This window comes from Alexandromys fortis, unplaced genomic scaffold (assembly GCF_014885135.2).
Source record: "Alexandromys fortis isolate MF-2015 unplaced genomic scaffold, M_Fortis_MF-2015_v1.1 scaffold_141, whole genome shotgun sequence".
Classification (NCBI taxonomy): Eukaryota; Metazoa; Chordata; class Mammalia; order Rodentia; family Cricetidae; genus Alexandromys; species Alexandromys fortis.
The window spans coordinates 942,883-969,455 of NW_026068060.1; the positions used below are offsets into that span (position 1 = coordinate 942,883).

Consider the following 26,573-nt stretch of genomic DNA (forward strand, 5'->3'; position numbering starts at 1 on the left):
GTTGCTAAGAGGCTGGTGAGACTCAGCTATACTTGTAGCTGCTGGTGGCAGACACTTGATTTTGTTATTGTTTTGGACAGATCTCAGAATGGCTAGGAACTCACTATGTAGCCCAGGCTGGCCTCAAACTCTCAGCAATTCTGCCTCAGCTTCATGAGTGCTGGGAATCTAGACACATGCCACCATGGGCCGAAATCTCCTCTTCCTCTTTGACGGTCTCTATTCTCTTCCCTCTCTGTTTTTCTCCCCCTCACTCTCCCTGTTCTTTTTGTCTTGTAGTGAGCAGCTTTGCTCCCCCCTCCCTACCGCCTTTCTGGCCATGGCTTTACAACAGGCTCTAGGTGACAGGCCAAGTAGCATAGATGGAAACTTCTGAAATCATGACCGAGAGAGAACTTTCCTCCTCCAGGCTGATCTTTTGAGGTGTTTGGTCACGATGTGAGAAGCTGACTCACATGGTGAGGAAGATCATTCCAAACTGGGACTGTGTACCTAGTGGTCTGGCCAGAAGAGACCCCCCCCCCCATCAGCCTCAGCGATGGCTTCCTGCTTCTAGTTGCCTGACTCCAACTCATGTGCCGACTCTAGCCCGTGCTGGTCTCCGCTGTGAACCAGGCATGATGGTTGTACCTGGACAGCCGGGCGTCCTCGCCTGCTTTCTGTTATTATAAGATAATTCCCTGAGGCTGGGTCTTACATCATGAAGAGAAATGATTTGACTCAGAGTTCTAGAGGTCCAGGGCATGCTGTGCCCAGGGGAGAGCCTCTTGGCTAGGCCACATCTTGGTGAGTGGTTGGCATTATGATGGTGGTTGTGTGTGGAAGAGTGGGGGATCACATGTGAGGAGGTCAGAGAGGGGGGTGGGACCGGCCTGCTCTTTCTAACAGTTTACTCTCCTTGGATAAGAATGGGGCCTCATGAGAACTGCTGTCATCCCTGTCAAGGGAAGATTCCATGACCTATATCCTCCTTTTAGATCCTGTTGCTTCCCAACACGGCTGCTCTGGAGATCCTGCTTCCTGTCCATCAGTCCTTGGGGAATAAGTGGCATCCAGACAGCATTCTCTACCCCAGGAGAAGTGACCTTTGGGGACTGCACTGCTTAGGTGCCCTGCTTTGGTTCTGCAGGGTCTGTGAAGGGGGAAGGGCAGCCACAGAGGGGGCTAACGGCTTTCTTCTGGTTCCCTCCTTGTTCCTGGGTGCAACTACGGTTTTCTTTCCGCCCTGCCAGGCAGGCAGGCGTGTGAGCCAGTGAAAGTCTTCATTCTGATCCAGGAGAATTTCTTTATGCTTAGTGCAATACCAATCTCTCTCCACAGAGGGCGATAGAAAGACACCATGGGCTATCGCCCTCTGCTTTCTGACCGCAGCTCCGGGCTCTCCGCCATTGGCTCAGGGCCGGGCACGCAGTGTCCAGACGCAGCAAATTCCCGGGATTATATATGTAGCAGTTATCTCAGTTCTTGGGCTTTCCTGTCGGAGTTGGTCTTGAGAAGATGAGAGTCTGGGCCTGTGGCAGCCACGTTGTCACCATGAGGGGAGAGTCTGGAGCGGGCAGCAATCACCACGGAGAATGTTAGAGTGAGGTGAATATACGGGGAACTGGACAATAGAAAGGACTCCGCATGGCATGGTGCGGCCTGCCCATGAGAGGCTGGCATGGCCCTGCTCTTTACACGCGTATGAACTTAAAGCTGGCTTCTCTTACAGTTACCTCCCTGCTAGAGCAGTTTTAGTCGGGTTTTGGATACTCGGGGACACAGTGGTCCTTCCTAGAGGTGACTTTGGAAAGGATCTCTACTTTTTCAGACGCTTTCCCTGTGCATCTCACGTACTTTCCCTCACGCTCCCACTTGGTCCTTGGTGGGAAGAGGATCAATACCCCTCTTCCTAATTTTTGGGGGGTCAGGAACTCATTAGCCCAGGCTGGCCCCAAACCTGCGACCTCAACCTCTTAATTTCTAGGATTACAAACACACCTTACCCACTACCTCCAGTTTATACAACGCTGGGAATTAAACCTACAACTTCATGCACTCTAGGCAAGGACTCTGCCAACCAAACTACAGATCTAGCCAATTATCTCTTGTTTTCCAAATGAGAAAAAACAGTGCTCAGAGGAGTTAAGTAACGAGCTCAAGGCCACCTAGCTCGGGAGTGACAGACAGAGGGCCATCCAGCCCTTCATACCACCGTGCTTTGCCTCACAGAGGAGAGACAGTCAAGACTCCATGTCTCCTGGGGTCAGAAGGGAGCATCTTGGAAGACCCAAAGCTGGACTCTGACTGTCACCGTGGGGGAAGGAGGATGCAACCTGGAGGCTGAGCAAAGGAGGCAAAGCAGCTTGTCTTCTAAGTGCTAATGAAAAGCTCTCGGGCTGCTTTGCCAAGTCTGCTATTGAGGTGCGAACATGCATTGGCAATTAGCAGCTGGGGTGCAGGCAGATGGAGCATGTGTGAAAGCCTTCAGGGTGCCATGAAAGCTCAGCTGAAGCAGAACTCCCCCCCCCCCCCAGTCTGCCTGCTGGTAGTTGACCAGAACCAGACCTTCCGCTGTGGCTGTCTGCTCCTTGAGGACAGTTAAGAATGGTGGTGATGCTGGGCAGTGGTGGCGCACGCCTTTAATCCCAGCACTTGGGAGACAGAGGCAGGCGGATCTCTGTGAGTTCGAGGCCAGCCTGGTCTACAAAGTGAGTTCTAGGACAGGCTCCAAAGCTACATAGAGAAACCCTGTCCCCCCCCCCCCCAAAAAAAAAATTGTGGTGAGATCTGCTATTCCATGCGCAGTTCCTGGGGACCACACTCTTGCTGGGCCTGTCACATTTTGTCTTATTTCATCACATCACCAATGCCAGCAGACAGAGTCTGTTTTTAAGAACTGGACTTCACCTGAGCATGGTGGCTCTCGACTGAGGCAGGAGGATCAGGAGTTCAAGGCTGGCTTCACCAGCACAGCAACTTCAAGGCTATGCGAGAGCCTGTTAGAAAACAATACCAATCAACTGAACAAACAGAAAACCCAAAGCAAACAAAACAAAACAACCCCCAAGGATCATGTGCTGGTAGCACTGCCCTTGTTTGTTAGTCTCATCTGTGAAAGGAATCAGCCTACTCGCTGGTGCGCCTCTGTCTGTAGGGAGAGACACCAAACCCACTCTCCTGGTTTCCCTGCTACCTTGCTGGTGTGAGCGCGAGGAAGTGAACCCTGATGAAGTGCTTGGGAGACTCTGTGGGTCCTGGGCACACTGGAGTGGGGGGTCTCCCTCCGAGGCAGAAACTGAAGGTACCGAGCCATTCCTGAGTGAGCACCGTGGTGACGTGTGAAATGACAGCCCTCTCTGGGAACTCTGCAGGGGACAGACAGACCACCAGCTGAGGCCAGAGGATGGAAGCCTGGCTGCGATCTCATGGGTCTCTCTCCCCTGGAATTCTGTCCCCGGGTGCCTTGGTGGGGGGTCATCACCCCATGTGTGTCATTCCCTTAAACTTCCGAATCGAGATGCTTCCTATTGTGTTCTCTCTCTGGATAAGCTCAAGTCACCTACTAGCCTGACTTGTCTCTGAGGACAGGTGTTCCTCTCTGGGCCCCGTGTACGTACTGTGTGTGACACAGTACGAGCTGCAAAGACACCTGACCTCCGGAGCCAGTCACCTCCTCTCCCCTCCCCCCCCCCTGCTTCTGTTCCTCTTCCCCATCTCCACCTCTACCCTCCTCTCCCCCTTTTTTTTTTCTTTTAAGCAGGGCTAGTTGGTGACTTTAAATCTATTTCCAGCCAAGCCCAGACATTTACTTGTCATTTAGGTAAACACTGTGTTCTTTTCTGAAAAGCAAGTTAGGAACTTGGGGGGACACGAGCCCCGCAACATCTGCTCATCCATTTTGACTGGATATAAAAGGCAGCTGAAGAACAGTGACCCTCGTGGGGTGGAATTGGTCTCCAAGCAGAATCCCGGGGTAACTTGGGAGAGGTTGTTTGCTCAGGTATCCAGCCGGTGCTTTTGGGCCTGGTCTGGTCCACACAGGGGGCTTCTGGGAAACTCCCTGTCTTCAAGGGGTTGAGCATCAAGGGGGACAGAAAGGTCACAAATAAACAACTGTGCAATATCTTATTTGGTAGCATGACTTTTTAGAGATGGTTAGGGAGGTGTTTAAAAGCCAGGCTTAAGCCGGGCCTGGTCATATAGGCCTGTAATCCTAGGGTCACTGGAGGTTGAGGCAGGGGAATCGCAAGTTCAAGGCCCACTTGGACTTCGTGAGACTGTCTGAAGAGGAACGGAAGTGAAGCTTGGGGTAGAGCCCCTGTCTAGCGTGTGTGAGGCCATGGGTTCTACCATGAAATATATGAGTACAGGCATGTGAGGACAGCATGTCAGCCTGCCATGCATGTCATGGGTAGAGAGCATGTCACTGGAGAGTAGCATGATCCTCTGGGGGAGGGGCACAGAGAGATGCCAGCAGTTAGGAGGCCCAGTCAGGGGCTTTCCCTGTAGTGTCTGTGTGAGGACCAGATGAGGAAGGGCAGGTGGGCAGATGTGGAACTGACCTACTTGAGGAATCTCAGCAGTCTCTGGGTCAGAGGGACTGTCCCTAACCACCTGGTGCCTGGTTCTAATGCACATGGCACAGGAACTGTGTGCTGGGGTGGCTACCTCACCCAGGAAGTGGTTGGTTCAGGGTTCTGGAGGTGGATTTGAAAATGACTGTCTCTGGGGGCTGAGACCCAGGAAGTGGCGACTGCACTTGGTCTTGGTCTTTGGTGACTAGAGAAGCAGCTGGTGTAACCAAAATGGAAGAAATGCCCAGAGACCGTGTGTGTGTGTGTGTGTGTGTTTGTGTGTGTGTATGTGTAACACAGGCATGGGCAGGAGTGCCCAGAGATGGTGTGTGTGCATGTGTGTGTGTCACAGGCAGGGGCGGGAGTGCCCAGAGACTCTGTGTGTGTGTGTGTGTGTGTGTGTGTGTGTGTTCATGCATGCGTGTGTGCGTGTGTGTGTCACAGGCAGGGGCAGGCATGCCAAGCAGGGCTGGGCTCTGAACATATGTGAGAGACCTGACAGGGTCCCTGGGTTGCAGGGCTGAGGACAAGAAAGAGGAAACAGGGAGGCCAGGGAGGTGGTGCCTGCAACACCTCAGCTGGGAGGTGATGGGTGGACCTGGGAGAGGGTGACAGAAGCAGGCAGGACACCTGAAGAGGCAAGGGGAAGATAGTGAGGAATGGGGGCAGCACACAGAGGGTGCTAGGCCTTTTTGCAGGAGAAAGTCAGGGGCCAGGCCCTGATGCCTGTATAAGGTGGCGCCTGAGGAGGCCCAGCAGTGTGTGTGTGTGTGTGTGGTGTCTGCCCTCAGCCCTCTTCTAGGCTGGTGAATGACCCCCACCCTTCTCTCAGCTTGACTTGCTGCTGTCTGTATTTCTTGCCACCTCCTCTGTGAGTCCTTCTCTGAACACACATCTAAAAATACTTTTTTTGAGGTATTAAAGCTAAATGCTGGGGCATCAGGAATGCTGTGGACCTGAGATACTACCCCAACCCTCTTTGCACTTTGCAACAGAATCTTACAGAGTGTTCTCAGGTTGGTCTTGGAGGTCCTCCTGGAGCCCAGGCAGGCACTGGATAGACCATGCCTCCGTTCCAGCCTCTGGAAGTCAGGGTTACAGACTATACAAATTACCTGACTACACATAAGGGGATGTGTTCTGCCTCCCCCGACCCTGGCATTCTGTGAAGTCACCAGCATCACCAATGGCCAACTTCTTTTCTGCCAAATTCGCATAGTGACGATTTCTCTCCCTATCACCGTGCGAACCTCACAAAGGCCAGGCCTCGGTTCCCAGTGTGGACTGCACAGAGGTGCTGCTCCGCTGATTCTTCTAGAAGGATGTGGACGGACGTTGTGCCTCATGGAGACAGGCTCTGGCTACATAACAGTGTCTCACCTGGGTACATCAGGGCATCGGGACAGGATGGGAGCAAGTGTGGGGGAGGTTGAAGTCAGATTTGATTTTATGTAAAATCTTGACATGTTCCTCACTGTGCATTTTTGGCAGCATTTGGATTCTAAAGCTGGAAGCATTGGAGTATCTGAGACTCGGTAGCTGGGTCCTCTGGTCCTTCCACCTCTGTTTGGTGTCAGAAACAGGTACCCAGTCACCTCACTTTGGTCTTGGGCCCCTTGGAGGCAGAGCTGGGATTCTGCTCTTGTCTGCTGTGACTCTGAGGTGTCTGACATGTCCCAAGTGGGGACAATCATGGGACTTAGAGACTGACAGCGGATTGATTTGAGGTCTGATGCCAAGTCTTCTAAAGTCTTCGAGAGTCCAAGTTTGCACACAGGGCCAATGGGGTCAGCACAGAGGCCTGGCCAGATGAGGTAAGGTCACCAGGTCACACAGGACCAATGTATCTCTCTCACCTGGGTCTGGCCTCAGTTGCCTTGCAGTCCCAGAAGGCCCACAGACAGTGTGTCCTTGGCTAAGAGGACAAAATGCCTGGCCTCTGTTCCAGAACAGTTTGCTGGGTGTCCTAGGTGCCTTGTCTCTTAGTTCAGGCCTGAGTTCTCTTTGTGATAACTGGTGGAATCTGGAGCCTCTCATCCTCAGGTAAGGTCCTGGATGGTGGCCAATCTATGCATCAGCTTATCACACCAGGGCAGAGCTGAATCTGCAAGGTAAGGCTAGAGACCCAGCCAAAGACCCTCAGCTTCTCTATACACTCCCGGCCCTGTCCTCAGTTTGAGGGTCCCCCTCCCGAGCAATTTCTCTTCTCACTCAGACTTGAGAAGGCTCCCTCTACACCCCGCTCCGGGCATTCCTAGACGTTTCTCACAGCCATCTTTGAGGGGGGAAGGGCACCCCACCACTCAGGGGTGCTGCCCTGAAGCAGCTGGGCTGGGACGCCGCAGGGTCAAGGAAGGTGGTGCTAACTAGGAAACCGTGCTTTGCAGGTCTGAGCAGGTGACAGAGGAGTTTTGAGGGGGGCCCTCGGGGTTTGAATGGTGTTTCCACTCTGCCTATTTATGGACATGCTATGTGGAGATGGCTGTGTCTCCCCATGAGAAAAGGAGGTGTGTTGGGGTGCTCCAGGGACCCAAGCTCCAGTGTTAAAAATAAACACAGTGACAGATAGCTTTCCATTGCTATGACAAAAACACCAGACGACGGCGGCTTGAAGGAGGGAAGGTTTACTTTGGTTTCTGGTTTCAGTCCATGGTCATTCGGCTCCATCGTTTCTGGCCCACTTCGAGGTACAGCAGCATCCCAATAGGGGAACGCTGGTCCAACTCTGCTGCTCCCCTCACTGTAGCCGGAAGCAGAGAGAAACCAAGGGGAAGTCATCTGGGGCGACACACCCCTGATGATCTACTTCCTCCAACCAGGCCCCACCGCCTCTGAGTTTCTATCGCTTCCACTGAAGCTGTGGATTTATCATGGGTTGAGCCGTCGGTGGGGTCAGAGCCCTTGTGACACCATTACCACGGGTCCCACCTCTGTCTGCATGGGGAACCAAGTCTTTGACGTGTGCACTTCTGGGTGACATTTCAGATGAGATCAGGCACATTTGGGGCAGTATGGCTCTAGACAGTTGGGGACATTTTGGATCTAAACTGTAATGGATACATTTTCTCTATCTGTTCCTTTTTGCTGTTTCCCCTTTGTTTTGCTTTTCAAAAGTGTTTTCTGAACACCTCTTAGGTGCTGCCCCTGCACGAGGTCCTGGAAGGCAGCAGGGAACCACTTTAGAGTTCCTGCCAATATACACTGAGCTGGTCCTGCAGGACGTGAACCAGAGCTCAGGAGCCGAGAATGAGTTTCACCTGGTAGAGATTCAGCAGATAAGGGAGAAAGCGAGGAAGCTGCAGGCTACAGGGGTAGGTGCTCAGGAAGGAGTTAGCCAGGCAGTGTTCTGTAGGGAGGGCTTTCCAGCAGATGGCTCTGCAGGTGTGAAGACCCACAATGAGATGGGGCAGGCTGGATATGCCTGAAGGGAGGGTGGAGGGGCCTGTGGAATGTCCAGACAGGTGTGGAGGTGTGGGAGGGCTGGTGGGCTGTATGGACAGGTGTGGGGGTGTAGGAGAAGCTGGAGGCCGTAGCAGCAGGCAGGGATTTGAGCTGCACAGCCCACAGTCAGAATCAGTCATGTTTCAAAGTGCAATTTCTGCTGCTGAACAGAGAGAAGGCAGCTGGGATATGGGATAAAGCAGTCAGAGAAGGTGTTGCACCGGTGAGGCTGGGGGCAAGTGTGTGTGGCCTGTGTGCACATGTGTCCGTGTGTGTGCATGTGTTCGTGTGTGCATGTATGTTTGTATATGTGGATGTGTGTGTGACATCCCCTCAATACCAGGTACCCAACACTCAGACACAGTGAGCTGAGATGGATTCATCAATCTGGCACGGGGTCCCTCTTGGTGCAGAAACTATACGTCTCGAGACCATGAGTGGCTCCCTTTGAGGGCACCGAGGAGGTTTCCTGCACACTCCCCAGACTTCCCGGGACCACACCTGCTGGAAGCATAGCCACTGTGGGTTTAGACTGAGGCTCGGGTAGGGGGATAAAGTGCTTGGGGTTTTTTTGTTTGTAGTATTAAAATAAATCAGGGTAGGCTAAAATATCACTTCTTTTTAACCATAAAACGAAGTGATTTCACCCTTAAAGTCAGCAAGCAGAGTTGAGTGGCTTATGATGCCCCACTCCGTACTGGCACGAGGGGAGTCTGAAGAGAGGGCTGGTTCTCAAGGAGTATAATAGGACACAGGGCGGAGGTGAGCAGGAAGAGGATGAAGGACAGGCTCGGGAGTCAGGAGCAGCAGGAGCCTGAGACTGCATTCGTGCTGGTCCCCCCAAAGGTCTGTCTGTCCCCTTTTCTCCATCCCACCAGTGTCTTACCACCCCAGCAGCATGGTCTTTGCACTTCTGGTACCCCACTGCTGGCTTCACTTAAAGACACAGCTCCTTCCCCGAGAGCCCTAATGGAAGGCTTTTTCCTCTTCAGTGGACACGCATTGAAGTCATGTGCGGCCGCCTGCTGTCTGGATGTTTCTCTGGGCAGCCCCCTGTGTGTGCAGGTTTTGCTGGGCGTGTTCTTTACATCTGGAAGGAGCCAGTTGGCTCCTGAGGGAGGGAAACAGATGCGAGACTGGGGGAGGGGGTGAGGTGCTGGCTTCAGCTAACTTCCCTTCCACTTCTGGGCTCAGAGGGAGGGCAAGGACTCTGGGTGATGTGGCACAGATCCTTCTTGTGGCGTGGCTCATTCGGGTCAGTCCCAGGCCAGGGCTGGACTTGAAGCACAAAAGTCCTCCTCCAGGCTTCAATAGTGACGGTGGTTGCATGAAGCCGCAGCTGGCAGGCAGGGCAGGGATGTCCTCTTGCCTCAGTTGTTATCCCTGGTGTCTGAAGAGGCACTTCCAAACAAGATGTCACTGTCCTGAGACATGCCACTGAGCTGCGACTTGGTTTTCATGAGGTACTGGGCCCTGCGGATCAGCACCCTTTCCTGTTCCTGCTTGAGCTCCAGGTAAGAGCGGGAGAAAGTATGGAAGATGGAGGTGACTGGGAAGGCCATGAGCAGGATCCCGCTGAGGATGCTGCTCAGAGCTACCACCTGGCCAGGTGTGCTCCTAGGTACCATGTCACCATAGCCCACAGTTGTCATGGTGATGACGGCCCACCAGTAGCAGGCAGGGATGCTGGTGAATTCGGGGCTGTCTGCCATCTCGTTCTCAATGACATAGAGCAGTGGGGCAAAGAGGGCAATGGCTACGCACAGGAAAAGCAGCAGAAGCCCAAACTCGCGCGTGCAGCGACGGGCTGTGAGCCCCAGCGTCTGCAGCCCCAGTGAGTGTCGAGCCAGGCGCATCACGTAGAGGATGCGCAGTGCCCGCAGTACGCGCAGCACCAGCCCAACCTTGTCCAGGTAGCTGTTCCCGGTGCTTGGCTTGCGGCGGCTGGAGGCAGCGCCATCCACCAGCAGCGTGACATAGTATGGCAGGATGGCCACCAGATCGATGAGGGTCAGTGGACTCCGCAGGAAGGTGAACTTGCTGGGTGCCTGGATGAACCGCAACAGGAACTCAAGGGAGAACCAGCCTACGCACACCGACTCCACGATGAAGACGTTATGACACATCTGGGAACACTGGCCCTGGGGAGACACAGGGCAGGGGTCACACCAGCAAGCCAGCAGGGAAGGAAGCTCTGGCCTGGACTGGACACCCTTTCCTGCCTCTCCATGCCACCAGGCCCTGGGAAATGGCTCTAGCTGTCGATCTTGATGTCCAGACAAATTCCTCTGCAGCTGCCACCCTGGTTCCTGTTTTCTGGGCCTTTCTCTTTCCTCAGTTTAGGTAATCCGACCTGCCCAGTGGCTGGTGCTCCCTGGTCTTGTATAAGTTTCCTTCCTCCTCCTCTCCCTTTCTTCCTCCCTCCCTCCTCCTCTTCTTCCCTCCCTCCTTTCTTCCTCCTCACCCTTTCTTCCTCCTTCCTTTTTCTTCTTCCTTCTTCCCTCCCTCCTTCTCCTTTTTTTCGAGACAGGGATTTTCTGTATAACAGCCATGGCTGTTCTGTCATCTGCTTTGTAGATCAGGCTGGCTTCGAATTCACAGAGCTCCACCTGCCTCTGCCTCTCAGTGCTGGGATTAAAGGCGTGTGCCACTACTGCCCGGCCCTTCCTTCTTTCTTTTTGTTAGTCTTTATTTCTACTTTGGAATATTGATTCAGGACACAGATGCTGCAGTACATGAAATTTAGGCAGCCTGACCGCCCCCCCCCCCAGCATCCTTCTAGCACACAGCCCCCCAGAGGTTGAGCCCTGGAAAGCTACAGATGTTCTAGCCGGCGACTTTCTGAAGGGTCTCGATCATGGCCAGGTTCTCACAGGACTTTTGTAGTCTGTCTTTCTGCAAATGCACCCCAGCCTGGGAATGTGATCTGACCCCAGGGACTCTAATGTCTCAAGTCTCTGGGGGTGGGAATCCCTCCTGCTCCGGGAAGCCTTCCTGGAGTGCACCCCACCTGAGTAGCCCCAGGTATGTATAGGAGGCCTCTCACACAGCCCCCTTGTGGTGATATTTTATTTGTATTTAATAAATGGAGCTTGCCTGAAGAGATCAGAGTGCAAAGCTAAGCCACTAGAGTACAAGGAGTGGTGGCTCCCACCTTTAATCCCAGGACGCGGGAGACAGGGGTAAATGGATCTCTGTGAGTTCAAGGCTACCCTGGGCTACACAAGATCGATCCAGAAACAGATCCAATTTATCGCCCAAATGCCTATACAATGTGTACCTTGTTCCTTCATGTGTGGGGCAGGAGTCACAGCTCAAAGGCCCAGGGGTTTTACAGGTAAGGAGACTCACTAGGGGACCACTCCCATGTGCCCAGCTCTCACCAAAGACATTTCTCTGTTATCTCTAAGAAAAGCCTAGTGCACATTTTTATATGGAGAACATCGTACTTCTGAAGATTTCAACCAAGTCCAGTTTGGGGAGGTGCAGTGTAGGGCAGTCATGGACTTCTATGGGGTTATCCTGGGTCCTCGGCTGGGGGTTCCATGAACGCAAACTTAGCAAACTGCTCTACTTGCCCCGATGTGCTCATCTGCTGTGGGTGTGAGAACTCGTCCCCTGCAGGGTGACAGGAAGACCTGCAGGAAGGTAAGATGGAGGCAGAGGGCAGAGACCTGCCCTCCCCCTGGCTCCCATGGCTTTTAGGAGCATGTAGCCTGTGTCAGGTTGGGAGTCAATGTCTTATGTGCAGCTTCTTACTGTGCACAGAGGCACAGAGACATGCTAACCCGGTGGGAACATGCACATACACACAGACCTACGGATAAAAATAGTTTTCATGGCTAAGGAAAAGTGCTTGGGATATTACTATAAAAGGGAGAGAGGGAGGGGGAAGAAGGGATTTAGTTCAGCTCAGAGGTGGGCATATGGGGGCCTTGCTCGCTCGCTCCCTCACTCAACGCAACTGCAGAAGAGGCTGAGATCTCGCAGGATGGGAGAGTAGGGGACACAGGACACTGATTCCCTTTGTCACAATTGCTGACTCGAGGAGGGAGGCGGAGAAGACAGATGCAAACACAGCCACACATTATGATGCCAGGCACCACCAAGGCTCTTCAATCAGCACAGTGAGGGAAGGCGGCCCAGGGGAGTCACAGAATGTCTTACCTGCTCTTCCTCCTCCCGCAGGCTGGGCAGGGTGCTGACAGACAGGTTGACAGCGGTGACGGTGACGAACAGAACAGACAGGCAGGCAAACACCTTGCCAGGCAGCCCTGAGTGTGGCCTCTCCACCATGTCCCGCAGCTTCCTCATACAGCGGCCCAGGCGGCCCTCACCGGTGGATGGCCCCTCAGTGTCTTGGTCCTCGCTGTCCAGCGGCTCGTCCTCATCCTCCCTCTCCATCATCTCCGCAAACTCCTCTATTTTCTGCAGGTATCGGCGCTTGCAGCAGCCATCCAGGTGGTCCTCGGCGATGCCCCAGTACAGCAGCTCCTCCTGGAAGGACAGGGCGCACATCTCCCGCAGCAGCCGCAGCTTGCCAGCCCGCAGGAAGGTGAGGATGGTGCCGAAGGCCCCGGGGTTGCGGTCAAAGAAGAACTCGTTGCAGGTCACGTCGTAGTCATCGCACACGCTCAGGATGTCGTCGAAGTTGGTGCAGGCTTTGAGCTGGCCCAGCCGCGTCAGTGGGAACTCATCCAGCGTGGTCCAAGGTAGGGAGTACTTGATGCCACCCACGTTGATGATGATCTGTCGCCTGCGGTCCCCGAGTGAGCTGCCCTGATGCAGATCATCCTGCGGTCGCAACCGCTGGGCCCTGCGGTAGAAGACGCCCTTGATGGCCTGGCGCTGAGGGAAAAAGGCGGGGTGGAAGGAGGTGTCTGAGGCGCAGCTCAGGGCGCTGTAGTCATAGTCCGAGTTATCTCCTGGTAACAGGGTCATTTTGGGGCTTTACATCCCTCTTGGGCCTGGGGAGGGAAAGAGAGACCTTTGGTGAACTCTGAGTTTTAGCTGAGTCCCTCACTGACGATTCTAAAGACACTTCCAGCGCTGGAGAGATGGCTCAGAGGTTAAGAGCACTAGCTGTTCTGTCAGAGGTCCTGAGTTCAATTCCCAGCACCCATATGATGGCTCACAACCATCCATAATGAGACCTGGTACCCTCTTCTGGCCTACAGGCATACATGCAGACAGAATACTGTATACATAATAAATAAATCTTAAAAAAAAATAAAGACTTCCTTGGTCTGGGTCCCAAAGGCCACAGGTTTGAAACCCTTGACTTTTTTTTTTAAAAAAAAGAATATGTAAATATATATTTTTAATTTTATTTAAAAAAAAACCACTGCTGTGGAGGTTTTTTTTTTTTTTTTTTTGATTTCCTTCTTTCTTTGAGACAGGGTTTCTCTGTGTAACTCTGGCCGTCCTGGAGTTTGCTCTGTAGATCAGAGTGGCCTTGAACTCACAAAATTCCATCTGCCTCTGCCTTCTGAGTACTGGAACTAAAGGTGTGTGCCACCACTGCTTAGCTGCTACTGTGGGCTTTAAATATTTTTATTTATGTGTAAGTGTGTGCCTACTTGTCTATATGAATCACATGTGTGTAGTACCTAAGGAGGCCAGAAGAGGACATTAGGTTCCTTAGAAATGGAGTTAGAGGTGGTCACAAATTGTCTTGTGGGTGTTGAGAATTGAATCTTGGCCCTCTGCAAGAGAAACCAGTGCTCTTAATCACTGAGCTACCTCTCTAGCCCCCATGTATATTATATATAATATACTTATATATCAAAAAAACTTATTGTTGTACGTAGTGGTGGGTGTGTTTGTGTGCTGTGTGAATGTGTGTGTAAACCAGAGGACAGCTTGGTGGGGTTGGTTCTCTCCATCCACTTTCATATGGGCTCTGGGGAGCGAACTCTGGCACCAGAATTGATCCACAAGCCTTTACCTGCTGAGTCATTTCTCCAGCCTGAGTCTTTAACTTCTTGGTGTTGGGAATTGGAGGCAGAGGCTCTGAGGTAACTGGGATCCATGAGGGCCAGAGTGGTCCTGGGGTTGGGTTAGTGTCTAGTATGTGAGGTGGTGGAGATGAGCCCAGGTGCATGCTGGGTAGCTAACGTTGAACAGATTGGCCCAGCTGAGGACAGTTGGGCAGGGGCCAGTCGCTCTCAGGTAGAGCTAACTTCATCCTACTGAAACTTGTGGCAATGTCTGAGGTAGCTTTGACTTACGGTATGGCGGGGAGTTCTAGCTTCCAGTAGAGGGGCCAGTGAGGCAGCTAACTCAACAGATTACAGTGCCCATGCCAGCCCTGCCAGCAATCTGGCTGAGAATATCCTTCATGCTGAGGAGAAAAGTCCTGGGATCGGAGTGACAGATTTTGGAGCCAGCCAGGTAAGTGACTTATCTGTGAAATGGGTTTAATCTGTGACCCACTCAGGGGATCAGGAAGGGCTAAATGCCCGGCAAGGGCCAGGGGCTCAGTGTTTATCTCAACACCTTGTAAGGCTTTCCACAAACAGGCAGCAGGCACATGAGAGGCAATGGACAAAGAAATATCTGATTACCAAAACAGGGCCTGGTTTGCTTGTCTGTTGGCAAGTGTTATCTTCAGGACCCCAGAAGAGGACAGGACAGAGCCAACACTGGCTTCTCCAGGAAGCCTTTGGTACTTCAGAATAGATCTGACCCGGTTTGTTTAAATTAGTGTGTGTGTGTGTGAGCGCGCGCATGCGAGTGTGTGCACATGCCCTCATGTGCATGCATGCTAAGGCCAGAGAAGGACATCAGGTGTCCCCCTCCATGGCTCTCTACCCTGTTGCCCGGAGGAAGCAGCTCTCACTGAACCAGAAGCTTGCTGGCTGCTTCAGCTCAGCTGTCTGGCCAGTGTCTGTGATCTGCTTTTCTCCATTCCCCAGTGCTTGGGCTGCAGGCACATTCCTCTGTGCCTGGCTTTTCACAGGGGAGGTAGGATTTGAACTTAGGTACTCATGCTTGCAGAGCAAGCAGTCTTATTCACTGAGCCACATTCAAAGTCATGTTTTTTCTTTTTAAAATACATTTTGTGTGCGCGTGTGTGTGCATGCGCACACAAGTGTGGAATGAGCATGTATACATGCACATGTGTACAGAAGCATATACTGTAATGTGCAGGGTTTTTTTTTTTTTTTTTTTTTTTTTTTTTTTTTTTTTTTGAGATGGGAGATATACTTGCTGTTTCTAAGTCAGGCTAGCTGGCCAGCCCGGGGGTCTGGCTGCCTCCATCCTCCTGTGCTGGGATTACAATCACATGTCACCATGTCTGGTTTATTACTCAGTGCTGGGGACTGAACTCAGATCCTCATGCTAGAGTGGTAAGTGCTTTACTCACTGAGCCATCTTCTTAGCCCCACCGGGTCCAGTTTTACAATTATCTGCAAGCAAGCTTGTATCCTTCTGGAGCAAGCTTGTATCCTTCTGGTGCCGTCTGTTCTGGGGGGGGGGGTGTACACATGCCTGACTCATCCCTGGACCCCCGCACCCCCCAGTGTAAAGGATCCCAGACCCACTTGCTAGAGGAGAGCGTTTACTGTGTGAATAAGTGTTGGGAGCTATGAACCCCAGATCCTGAATTTCTTGTAAACAACTTGTTTTCCTCTGCTCTGAGACAGCCTGCAGCTGCTCTGAGCACGAGATCCTCAGGAGTTCCTGATGGCAGGGGAGTGATTTCTGGTGGGTTTGGCTGGGGCATGGCTATCCCTATATAAGCTGCCCCTGGACACAAGGAGGCATTCTTGGGGCATTCCTGTTTCAAGGATGACCTATGTCTCTGTATGTCTTTGTGTGTTTCAATCTCTAGCCTTTTGCCAGGTTCAGGAATTGAATGGTAGCACATATAGCGCAGACGGGCGTGGTGCGCTACAGATAAGGCCACAGCATGCGCCAGTTTTATGAAACACAGGCCAGAAAAGCAGCAATTATAAACTCCTTCCTTCCCAGCTTCAGAGTGAAGGGTCTGCACCCAGGGAAGGAGACGGCTCACCGTCTCCAGCTCGGCTCATGAATACTTCTGAGAATCGAGAAACTTCATGTACTGTGTATTCATGGCCAGAATTCCAGTTGAGACATAGCTGTGCCTTTCGGGCTGGCTCTAGTCTCCTGCAGCCCCAGCCGCTCCCCACAGTCCTTACGCCTGCTCTACTCCGCTCCCGTTTCCTTCCTGTAATACAGGCATTTGAGACCTGGGGCCACCCAAAAGGCCTTTTTAGAACTAAACACATAGGAAAGAAGCAAAGATTTCATATTTTGCCCCCTCCCAATCTCACTACATAGCCTAGAGTATCCTCAGAATTGTGATCCTCCTGCCTCAGTCTCAGGAGTGCTGGAATTATAGGTCTCCACTATAATGCTTAGGGAACACTTGGCTTCTTAAGATCACCATCCATAGTTGCGTTTGTTAATGCATGTCTGTAATCCCAGCACCTGGGAGGTTGAGGTTGAGGCAGGAGGATTACTGAGTTGAAGGCCAGAATGGGCTATGTAGTGAAACAGTATTTTTTTTTTTTAACATTTATTGAACATGAATGGGTGTCTTGTCTGCATGCATGTCTACACTGCAAGTGTGTAGTGCCCACAAAGGAGTTGAAATAATGAACTGTCTGTGAGCCACCATCTGAGTGCTAGAGATTGAGCCTGGGTTCCCTGGAAGACCAGCCAGTGCTCTTAAGAGCTGAACCATCTCTCTAGCCCTAGAGACACGTTTTGTTTCAAGACAGGGTTTCTCTGTGTAGCCCTAGCTGTACTGAGATTTGCTTTATAGACCAGACCGGTTCTGAATTTTAAAAAATCCACCTGCCTCTGCTTCCTGAGTACTGGGATTAAATGCATGTACCACCACTTGTGGTATATATATACCACAGGTTTGAGTGTATTGCCTGCATGCATGCACATGAGTGCCTGGTATCGGCAGAGATGTGAGATCCCCTAGAACTGGAGTTACAGATGGTTGTGAACTGCCATGTGGATACTGGGAATTGAACCCAGGCTCTCTGAAAGAGCAGCCAGTACTTTTAACTGCTGAGCCACCTCTCCAGTCCACAGAGACACCGTCTTAACAAACAAAAGCAAACAGCTCAGGATGTTGCTCAGTTGGTAGAGAGCCTGCCTAGCATGAAGGAAGCCCAGGGTTAGCCCAGCACTGAAGAACCTGGCACTTGGGAGGTGGAGGAAGGATAGTTGTGTGTTTAAGACTGTTCTTCGCCGGGCGGTGGTGGTGCATGCCTTTAATCCCAGCAATCGGGAGGCAGAGGCAGGTGGATCTCTGGGAGTTTGAGGCCAGCCTGGTCTACAAGAGCTAGTTCCGGGACAGGCACCAAAGCTACAGAGAAACCCTGTCTCGGAAAAAAAAAAAAAAAAAAAAAAAAACAACAACAACAAGACTGTTCTTCACTAATATGAACTGACGTTCCTAAAAGGAGAGGAAAAAAAGACAGAGAGACAGAAACAGAGGGGCAGGGGAGGCTTACCTGTGCTAAATATTCTATGAGGCAAAATGACTGAACTTGGAATATGATGGATCGTTAAAATGTTGCAGACCAGAACCAAATGATCTTGGGTTATTTTTAGTCCCTTTGAAAGCCATTCATTACCCACAACTGTGTCTGATCTAATCTCCTTGTGACTGTCCAGCCCTTAGAATAGCTTTCTACCAGACCACTAGGTTTGTTGTGACCCACCTACCTGTGGCTCCCACTGCTGTACTTGGCAAATACTCTGATTTATCATTGGTAAATCATTTGGCAATAACTTCGCAAATCATTTGGTAAAAATTATCATAGGTAAATATTTGATTTCTCTGTCCTGTAACTAATAAGACCTCATCCAACCGTTTCCATAGTGGAATATGCTATTTAGGGAAACATCAATCTGTTATCCTGGGCTGTGACCACTAAGATTTGGCTTCAGAACAAACTGTCTCTTCTTCCTTTTGAAGACAAGAGCAGTGTTTTTGTTTGTTTGTTTGTTTGTTTTTTGTTATTTTTCAAGACAGGGTTTCTCTGTGTAGCCCCGGCTGTCCTGGAACATACTCTGTAGACCAGGCCCGGCCTCAAACTCACATAGATCTGCCTGCCTCTACCTCCTGAGTGCTGGGATTTAAGGCATGTGTGTACCACCACTGCTCAGAAGGAGCAGTGTTTTTGCACTACTACATAGCAAAATAGTCCTAGCTACAGGAGGACCAAATCAAACCATCGTCTCCTTCCAGTCCCTGAAGGAAGCAAGCGGTGCCGGTGGAGGTGATCATTTCCAATATCGGAGAATTCCATGGGAACAGGATGCTTAGGGAGCTCCCTCCCCTGCAAGGGTGCACAGCAGGAACCCAAGCAGGGAGAGTGCTCACTTCAAGGTGCCTGTTTCCAGGAGTTTCTTCTCAGGGCCTTAGCCCCACCCCACTCCCTCATCTTTGGGGAAGGCTGTAGCTTCACAGACGGGGTTTTGGGAAACTAGGCTACACCTGTTTGAAGGCAAATGCCTGCCTTGTAGAGCGGCTGGGAGCTTTTCACTTTTCCTAAATTGGAACCCATGTCCTCGGGCTAAGCCTGCCGGGATCCCTCAGAGGCGTGGGAACAATCCCTTTTAAGTTTCAACAGTGCCATGATTCTCAGCTCTGCCACTTTACCGTGCCACCAAGAGGAAAGCTGTGTTCTACTTGGCTAGAACAGCCTGGAAGCAGAGGAGCTTCCTCCGAGGCACCTTCATGAGCCCTCTTCTCTCGAGGAGTGCCGCTTGCGCTCCCCCTTTCTCTTGGGCAGAGGCTCCCCATTAGCATCTCTTGGGGTCCCCTAATCACAGTGGGGACTCTCACATGGAGTTGTCCCAAGAGGCTATTTGGACCAGAGTGGCCGATGAGCACTGGAGATACGGTCTCCTCCAAGTCGGAGCTCACTGGGAGGAGAGTCAAAGCACTGAGCAGCTGAAGGAGGAACTGAGAACACTTCTCCCAGGCTGCAGTTCTACAGATACCTAATCTGATGGGCACAGGAGGATAGCTGGCATTTCTAGACTTCAGAGTTAAGCTCATTCCTCAAACAGGCCCACAGCCAGCTTCCTGCACACGAATGCTGCTTCCTCCAGCCCAATCCCTCCCCAAGGGTCAGGTCTCTCCTTTCACTGATAGTCAGTTAGGCCGCCTGCAAGGATTGTGTGTGTGTGTGTGTGTGACTTTTTTCTGGGGGCTATGGAGGCTCATGAGAGACTGCTGGCTGGAAAAGGGGCTGCGAAGGAGCCATGCATTCCTTCTTGAATATTCCCGTATATTAGATGCTATGCTGGGTCCGTGGATACATCAGAGAGCAACCTAGATCCTGCCTCTGTCCTCATTCAGCTGATAGTCCCCAGAGGGACATGGTTCCCACATGTGTGCACCAGCGACTTCAGGATATAGTGACTGACATGTTAAGTGGGAACCGGGTGATGGTGGGGGGTGACTATGGGCTGGTGACATTGTCTGGAGGAGTGGGGGGTTCTCAGAGGATGGGACACAGGGCAGGGCCTTATGCAGGTGAAGCAGTCAGTCTTACCATTCCTGGGGTTGGTTACTCTGGGTGGAGGGAACAGCCAGGGTTGGATGGTCAAGAGTGAAGGTCAGGTCGAGAGGTTGGGCAGAGAAGGGGCAGGGAGGCGGGAGATGCATTTGGAGGTCAGCAGGTTCAGGTATAGAGGCTGTGTGCATTGCAGAGAACGGCTTAAGTTTATTCTATGTGAGGCAGGGCTTTGTGGTCAGGGTCAGGGGTAGACTTGGTGGCAAGAGACTACAGTGGGAAGAGCAAGGTTAGGAAAAGTAGACGGGACTGGGACTGGCATGGCTTCAGTGGGCTTGGAGGCAGAGTATAGGCAGAACTTACTGAGGGGTGGGGCCCCAGGGAAGGTACTAGAGAGGAGGGTGATCGCAGAGATGACATTTACAGAGGCGACCGGTAGGTGGCGCTGAGACAGGCGTGAATGACAACAGGCAGGGAAGGTGGACAGGGCAGGATATGACTTAAGTGTAGGAGACAGCAGAATGCAGTATCTCACGGGCAGGTGTCAGAGCGCCAGCGCAGACCTGATCAGTGTGTGCTCTGACGACTGTGTGAACTGACCTGGGTACAGTACCCAGAGCTCGGCCCCCTATTGAAGTGGCCCCCATATCAGACCCCAGAGGTCAGTGCAGACAGATGTCACAGGAGTCATATGAGAGTCACCCCAGGAACACATATCCAATTCCTGTACCTGGTGAGCACTCCACAGCCAGGAGTGCCTGAGGCTGCAGATGGGGAAGGCCACTAAGGGTACTAACCTGTAGGCTACCAGTGGCTTTGGGGACAGAGGGGGAGTTGGAAGCCATGAGTTCAGGCTTCCACCAGAGGCGAAGACATGCAAGTCAAGTATTTTCTGAACAACCAGAAAGGGGCACGGTCTTGCCAGCCCCTAGTTTTAGTCATCTGATCCCCCTTTAAACACATGGTTTCCACAGCCAGAAGGCTATATCAGTGTGGATTATCTCAAACCCTTCAGTTCGAGGCATTACAAATATAAAATAGCCAGGCGTTATGGAGTACGCCTTTAATCCCAGCATTCAGCGGGCAGAGGCAGACAGATCTCTGTGAATGTAAGGCTAGCGTAGTGAGTTCTAGGTCAGCCAGGACTATGTAGTAAGACCTCGTCAAAGAACAAGAGAGAAAGAGGAGAGGGAACAAAAGAGGGAGAAGGAGAGGGAGGAGAAGAGGAAGGAGGAGGGGGAGGAGGAGTGGGAGACGGTAATAAATACAGGAGATGTGACTGAGTCTGGGCTGGGCCTCCCTCTCGAGGGGCCAATTAGATGATTTGCTTACCCGGGGTTGGGGTGAGGGCAGAGGGGAATCCGTTAGTTTGGAAACAGGCTGGTTGCTCTATGACCTCGGGCTTCTGCATCTATAAGATGGAGATACGAACAGTTCCTGCTCACTTGAATTACGGTGAAGCCATGACATGAGTGATGTGGTTGGCCAGTGCCTGCCGTTTCAGCCTTAGCTCTGAGAAGTGTCTGTCACCCACCTTTGCCCACGAGTCAAGGGCGTCTCCCCTGAACCGACCTGCCAGGATCTGAACTCGGCACCGTCTGACTCCATAGCCCAGGGAGGGAGAGGCGTCTGGCCGGCCATCCTGCACGGCTAAGGACACTAAGGAATGCTGCTCCCCTGTGGCTCAAGAACCCTGCTCCGGCGTCCGTCCGTTTCCCAGTTCTGGGGCCACAGAGGTGAAGGGAGACACCGACAACAAATTATCCACCTTTGAATCTTTGATTGGGGGGTCTGCTTCATGGAAATCTGACCTCGGGGATGAGCAAGACACAAGAATGTCACCCCTTTACTTGTGGCAGTGGGAAGTTTCCAGGGTCCATCCAGAAGGGACCGGTTTGGTGAGTCTTGGTGGAGGAGGACAGAAGAGGCAATGTCTGTGGTCTGGGCAGGATCGGAGGCACAGCTGGGTCTTTAAAACGTAAGCGGAGCGTGAGAGAAACAGCAGAAGTTTGCAGCGTCGGGCTGTTTATGTGCATGAACACATTACGTCGACTAGGACTCAAACACAGAAGGATCTGTGTGTTACATGGTGGTGCCTGGAGGGAGAGGGAAGGAGACCGAGCCTGGGGCTTGGAAGGGAGGAGAAATAGAGAATAGGAGACGACCCAGCACTGGTCAAGGAGGAAGCATGCTCAGAGGAGAGCAGGTGGGTCCCACAACAGCCAAAAAGCACAAGCCGCATAAAGCTCCCAGCTCAGGAATGGTCTTGGGTACTCCGCAGGGACAATAGAACATGGTGTCCCTCTGAGATTCCCTCGGCCCTGGAACCAGCCTGTCTGGCTGCCTGAGCAACAGCCATCATGTTAAAGTTCCAGAGAGAAGCAGGAGGGAAGGCTCCACACATGCAGGGCTGCAAGGAGCCTCTTGCCCAACTGCTCAGTTCCCTGCACCTAAGGCTTCACTGCAGAAGTGGAGACTGCCCTTCCCCTTTCTGTCTGCCGGTCACCTCCCTTCAGGATGCCTCCAACCCGTCTCCAGGAGTCCGAAGACCCACAGCAAGCCCGAGGCTGTTTCTTGTCCTTCCTCCTGGAAGAAAAATAGCACTCTGGGAGCGGTGAGCTGACTGAGGGCCAGCAAGTGTTTCCGAAGATAAACATTAATTCAGAGGGAGACTTCTAAGTGGCACTAGGCCCACCACGGGCTCAGGGCACGAGCTCAAGGGGTGGGGCCTGGATCTGGGGAGAGCAGTGGCAGTGAACAAGATGGCTACGGATGGCCACTGCTCTGTGAAGGCCCAGCACTCAAGCCAGAGCTGCCTCCTGCCCCTCAAAATGAGAGCAATAGCGTCATGCAGAGTGGCTCTGAGGGCCGGTGAGTGGAGGTTTCTGTAGCCTTCGCCTGAGCCCCCATCCTACGGTCATCTCACGAAAGGGCTCCATAAACTGCTGTGTGTTGATTCTGATCCCTAAGATCCCTCCTGGGGCTATTCCAGAAGCTGCTGGTCTGTCCTCTGCTTTTTTAGCTCATCCCTTCTGAGGAACTCTTGGCAGTTTTTTTTTTTTTTTTTAAAGGTAGGTGCAGAGTGCTAAACCTCACCTGTCCCTAAACGGTGACACGCTAGACTTCTCTCCACATAACACTCACTAGGCACCAAGGTGTGATGCTGGGGCCCTAACTTCAGCCGCTTGCATTCTGTCCTAAAAGGCACGATGGGGGAACTGAGGCTCAGTAAAGTAAGCACACATGACTGGCAGTGAGGGACAACAATGGTCGGTGGGGCTATAGCCCAGGCACCTTGGATTCCTGCATCCTTATGGGGACCGGGATGAATGTCATTTCCACCGGCTGTCGGAAGCCAGGGACTGGACCTCACCTCTGTTTCTACAAGGCAAGCTGTAGAAGGAAGGGTCTGGGGGATAGGGAGAAGCAGGTGACTGGAGGCTGAGAATGGCAATCATCTTAGCATTTACACTGGATCAGGGCAGAGGACCAACAGAGTCCCTGTTTTTATTGAGTTCTGGGTCACCACTGTGGCCTCCAGAGATGTGATCATGATTACAGGGGTTACAGTGAGGCTGGGTTATTAGCGAGGAATGTAGGAGACCTCTAGGAGCTGGAGAAGGTACAGGGGAGTGTATTCTCCCGGGAAGATGCATTACTTTTACTCAGAGAGACACACTTTTTTAACCTTCCCCAAACTCTCTGCTGTTCAGCGTTAACATATGAAAGTAGAAGCCTAACACATACCCCTGGGCAAACTTCTAGAAGTTAGGGTATTTGTTTAAGCTCCTGGTGTCTTGGTTTTGGCTTCTGGACTGTGAGTGGGGACTTGAGGCGCTGTTCCATCTCTTCCCTGGCTCTCCCGTGAGCCTCATCTGTCAGGATTAGGGCTCCTGGCTGGGCTGACTCAGGGGCTGGTCATGCTGCCTTCACCCCCAATTAAACCATTAATTATAATAGATCCAGCTATTAGCCTGCCCTGGGCCTTGCACGCTGCCCCCCTCCCCTCAGCAATGCTGAGTGTCTTTGACACTTGCCATCCATCCTCTGTCCCCACAGACCTCAGCTTTGCATCTTGGGGGTGAAGGAGGTGTTCAAAGTCCTTGGGGGATTACAGGATGGGAGGTGGGTTCCTTTCTTCATTCCTCACCCGAACCACAAGGCAAAGCTGGTTTCCCCAGAATCAAGCGGACAGACTGTCTGTTTAGCCACCTGGCTCTGCTCCTGGTGCACACCTGTCTTCTCCCAGGAGCTTTATAGAACTGGGGCTAGGACACCTTTTCCTTTAGCCTCTTCGTGTACGTATGTGTGTGTGTGTGCATGTGTGTGTGTCCAAAGGGACAATCTTGGCTGTTGTTTCTGTCACTGTCCACTTGTTTTTGAGTCAGGGCCTCTCTCTGGGCTGGCAGACAACTGAGCCTCGGAGACCATCTGTTATGGGTCCCTGCCTCCTCAGCCCAGGAACCTAAGCCCATTTTGTCTCTGTTCTTGATTCTGCTTCTGGAGATCAAATTCAGGTCCTCTGCCTTACCTACCAACCTAGCCGTCTTTTATCTTTGTTTCTTTGTGGTTAGAAATCGGGAAACATGGGCTAAAACAGAGGAGTGATGGGACCTGGGGAAGAGCCAGACAGGAAGCTGCTCGCAGGGCTCAGTAGGGGGAGAGCATGTTGTGTCTGTCCTCTGGGGCAGGTGCAGGCCTGAGACAGGAGTAACTTTAGGCGTCGTTCAGGTCCTGTGGCAGATTTACATGCTGATCCTGTTTCTTAAGGACAGTCTGCCAGGTAAACAGACCAGGGCTTCCCACAGCCTCCTGTATCCCCCCCGTCTGTTTTTTTTTTTAAATTAATTCTATTTAGGTCATATTATCATCCGTCATTTCTTCAGGTGTGTGTGTGTGGGGGGGAAGAGGTTCCTTTCTGAGTTTAGGCAACCAACCTACAGTGGATTCTTGGAGAAGGGCAGTCCCTGTGAGCCCCTGGTGTTCAGGAAACATCTCTTCTTTATGTCCCCTGGGGCAGGTGGCTCACCCCTTGCCAGAGTCCAGCAGCTTAGCCAGTACAGAAAACTCAATGTGGTTCCTGGGTCTACCTCATCAGGCTGCAGGCCACTCACAGCCTGGGTCCTCCATCTCTGGGCAAAGGCTCAGGGTGTCTTGTTTTCGGTGTGCTGGTCCTCTGTGGGTTTGGATTGTGTCCCACGGCAGACATTTTTCCACTGGAATGAGTTGGCTCAGAGCTGGGCTGGTAAGAGCAATCCCCTGGGGCTATGCCTCTACACCTGGCTTGGCTTCCCTCCCCCTCCACCCAGCAGGTGCCTTGGCGAAGCCACAAAAGCTTAAAGACCCACAGGTAGAAGCACCACCCCGTGCTCACCCCACTGCCTTAATCTCCAGGGGCACCCCTTAACCTGGAGGTGTATTTACTGGTGAGACACCCTACAGTGATTCATAGAGTGTGGTCACAGGTGTGTGTGTGTGTGTGGTGGGGGTGTCAAACAGACCCCAGTGAATAGGAACCCAGATTTACAGAGACACTTCCTCCCTTCTCCAGTGAATCAGACCACTCCCTGCCCCCACCTCTCACCTTCCTCTGCACTTAGCTCAGGTGTCACCGAAGGGGGTGAATATGCCTTTGCCTCCCACCTATCATCCACTTGGGGAACTCTGGTGCCTGGCATCCTTTAAGTACATCCAAATTGCAAGTGGTTAAGAAAATGTGTGTTGAACGGATGGCTTAGCTCATGAACCCCATCACTAGGAGGCTGTGTTCACCTAACATTAGATAAACCTTCTTGGCCCTCATCGCCCCCCCCCCACGTTTGAAAAGCCCAGTTCTCCCTTTCCAGGACCCCCCCCTCCGCCATTAAGAACGAATGGATTATGCACCAACCGTGCATCTATACACATGGCTGCTACTGCTGGCCACCCTGGCAGGCTGTGAACTTCCAAGGCAGGGCCTGAGTCTCAACCTCTACCTAAACCCCAGGAGAGCTGCCCCTATCTTGTCCCGTCTCCATCTTGGTCATTGTTTAAGACAGGCTTGCTGAAATAAACATGAATGAATGAACACCGCGTACTTGCTATAGTGAGCTGTCCACAGTAGGTGCCCAACCAATTTTCGAACAACTCAGGGAATGAGCGCATTTGTCTCTTTTCTGTTCACACCCAAAAGCAAAGCTGGGCCACTTAGGCACGGGTACCCTGAGGCTAAGGAGACCCCTAACTTCCCTACTAGATGCTGAGGCCCACGACCATTGAGCTGTCCCCAGGGGCTTGCCATGGAACAAGGACGGACCAAGTAGGCAGTCCATAAACCCTCGCTGAGTTCATAATTAACGAATGACTTAATGAGGCCCACTGGTGGGGGTGCTGCATCCCGTGCCTGCAGACAGTGAACCAGCAAGTGAAAGACGACCCTGCATCCGAACTCCTCCCGGGGGACCCCAAGAACCCGGCATGCAAAGTCAGGATGCTCTCCGGTGCCCCGCCAGAGAGCGCGCTTTGCGTCCCGGGGACCCCTCGAGAGGATCCGGGGCTGGACCAAACCGCGGCCGCGTGGGCGCATCCCTCACCGCCCGGCGGCCTCTCCCGGGATCCTAGGCATCCGCAGAAGGCACCCGGGCTGTGGCCACGTGCAGAGCCCGGAGTGTCTCTTGCAGGAACAGGATCCCGCCAGAGAGCAGCCCGCGAAGTTCCCACCTTAAGTTCCGTCGCGGCGTGCCCGCCTTGGAGCTGGCCCGGCCGTAGCTCGGTCCCCCAGTGCAGCAATGCCGGGATGAGGATGCGAGAGGGGGGCAGCAGACGGCGCGTAGCGCTCGCTTGGTCTCTCGGGGCTGCTGGCAAACTTTAGCCCTGGGGCCGCTAGACTTCACGTTCGGACCCCAGGCTGTCCCGCCTCTGCCTCCTGGTGTCCGCTGGGTTGCGAGTGCGCCGGCAACGCGGCAAAGCAGCCGCTGAGGGAGGTGGAGGGGCAGGAGGCGGGACGGAGGGAGGGGACTGTGCACGGGGCGGAGAGAGGGGCGGGCGGCGAGGGGGTGGGGATAAAGCCACCGCGGGA

The 26,573-nt window shown here is 52.6% G+C and overlaps 1 protein-coding gene across 2 annotated transcripts; it reads right to left on the minus strand.

Moving 5' to 3' along the window:
- Positions 1-7,021: 7,021 nt before the first annotated feature.
- Positions 7,022-26,479, minus strand: Kcng1 (potassium voltage-gated channel modifier subfamily G member 1). 2 transcript variants are annotated; one of them, XM_050120176.1, is made up of 4 exons: positions 21,051-21,952; positions 20,849-20,927; positions 12,165-12,964; positions 7,022-10,138 (listed from the first exon to the last, which is right to left on the minus strand). In XM_050120176.1, the coding sequence occupies exons 3-4, from the start codon at positions 12,936-12,938 to the stop codon at positions 9,368-9,370; spliced, it is 1,545 nt and encodes a 514-aa protein (XP_049976133.1). In that variant the 5' UTR covers positions 12,939-12,964; positions 20,849-20,927; positions 21,051-21,952; the 3' UTR covers positions 7,022-9,367. The 2 variants fall into 2 exon arrangements, with proteins under 2 accessions (XP_049976133.1, XP_049976131.1); XM_050120174.1 differs by lacking the exons at positions 20,849-20,927; positions 21,051-21,952 and adding an exon at positions 26,216-26,479.
- Between the last annotated feature and the right edge of the window lie 94 nt (positions 26,480-26,573).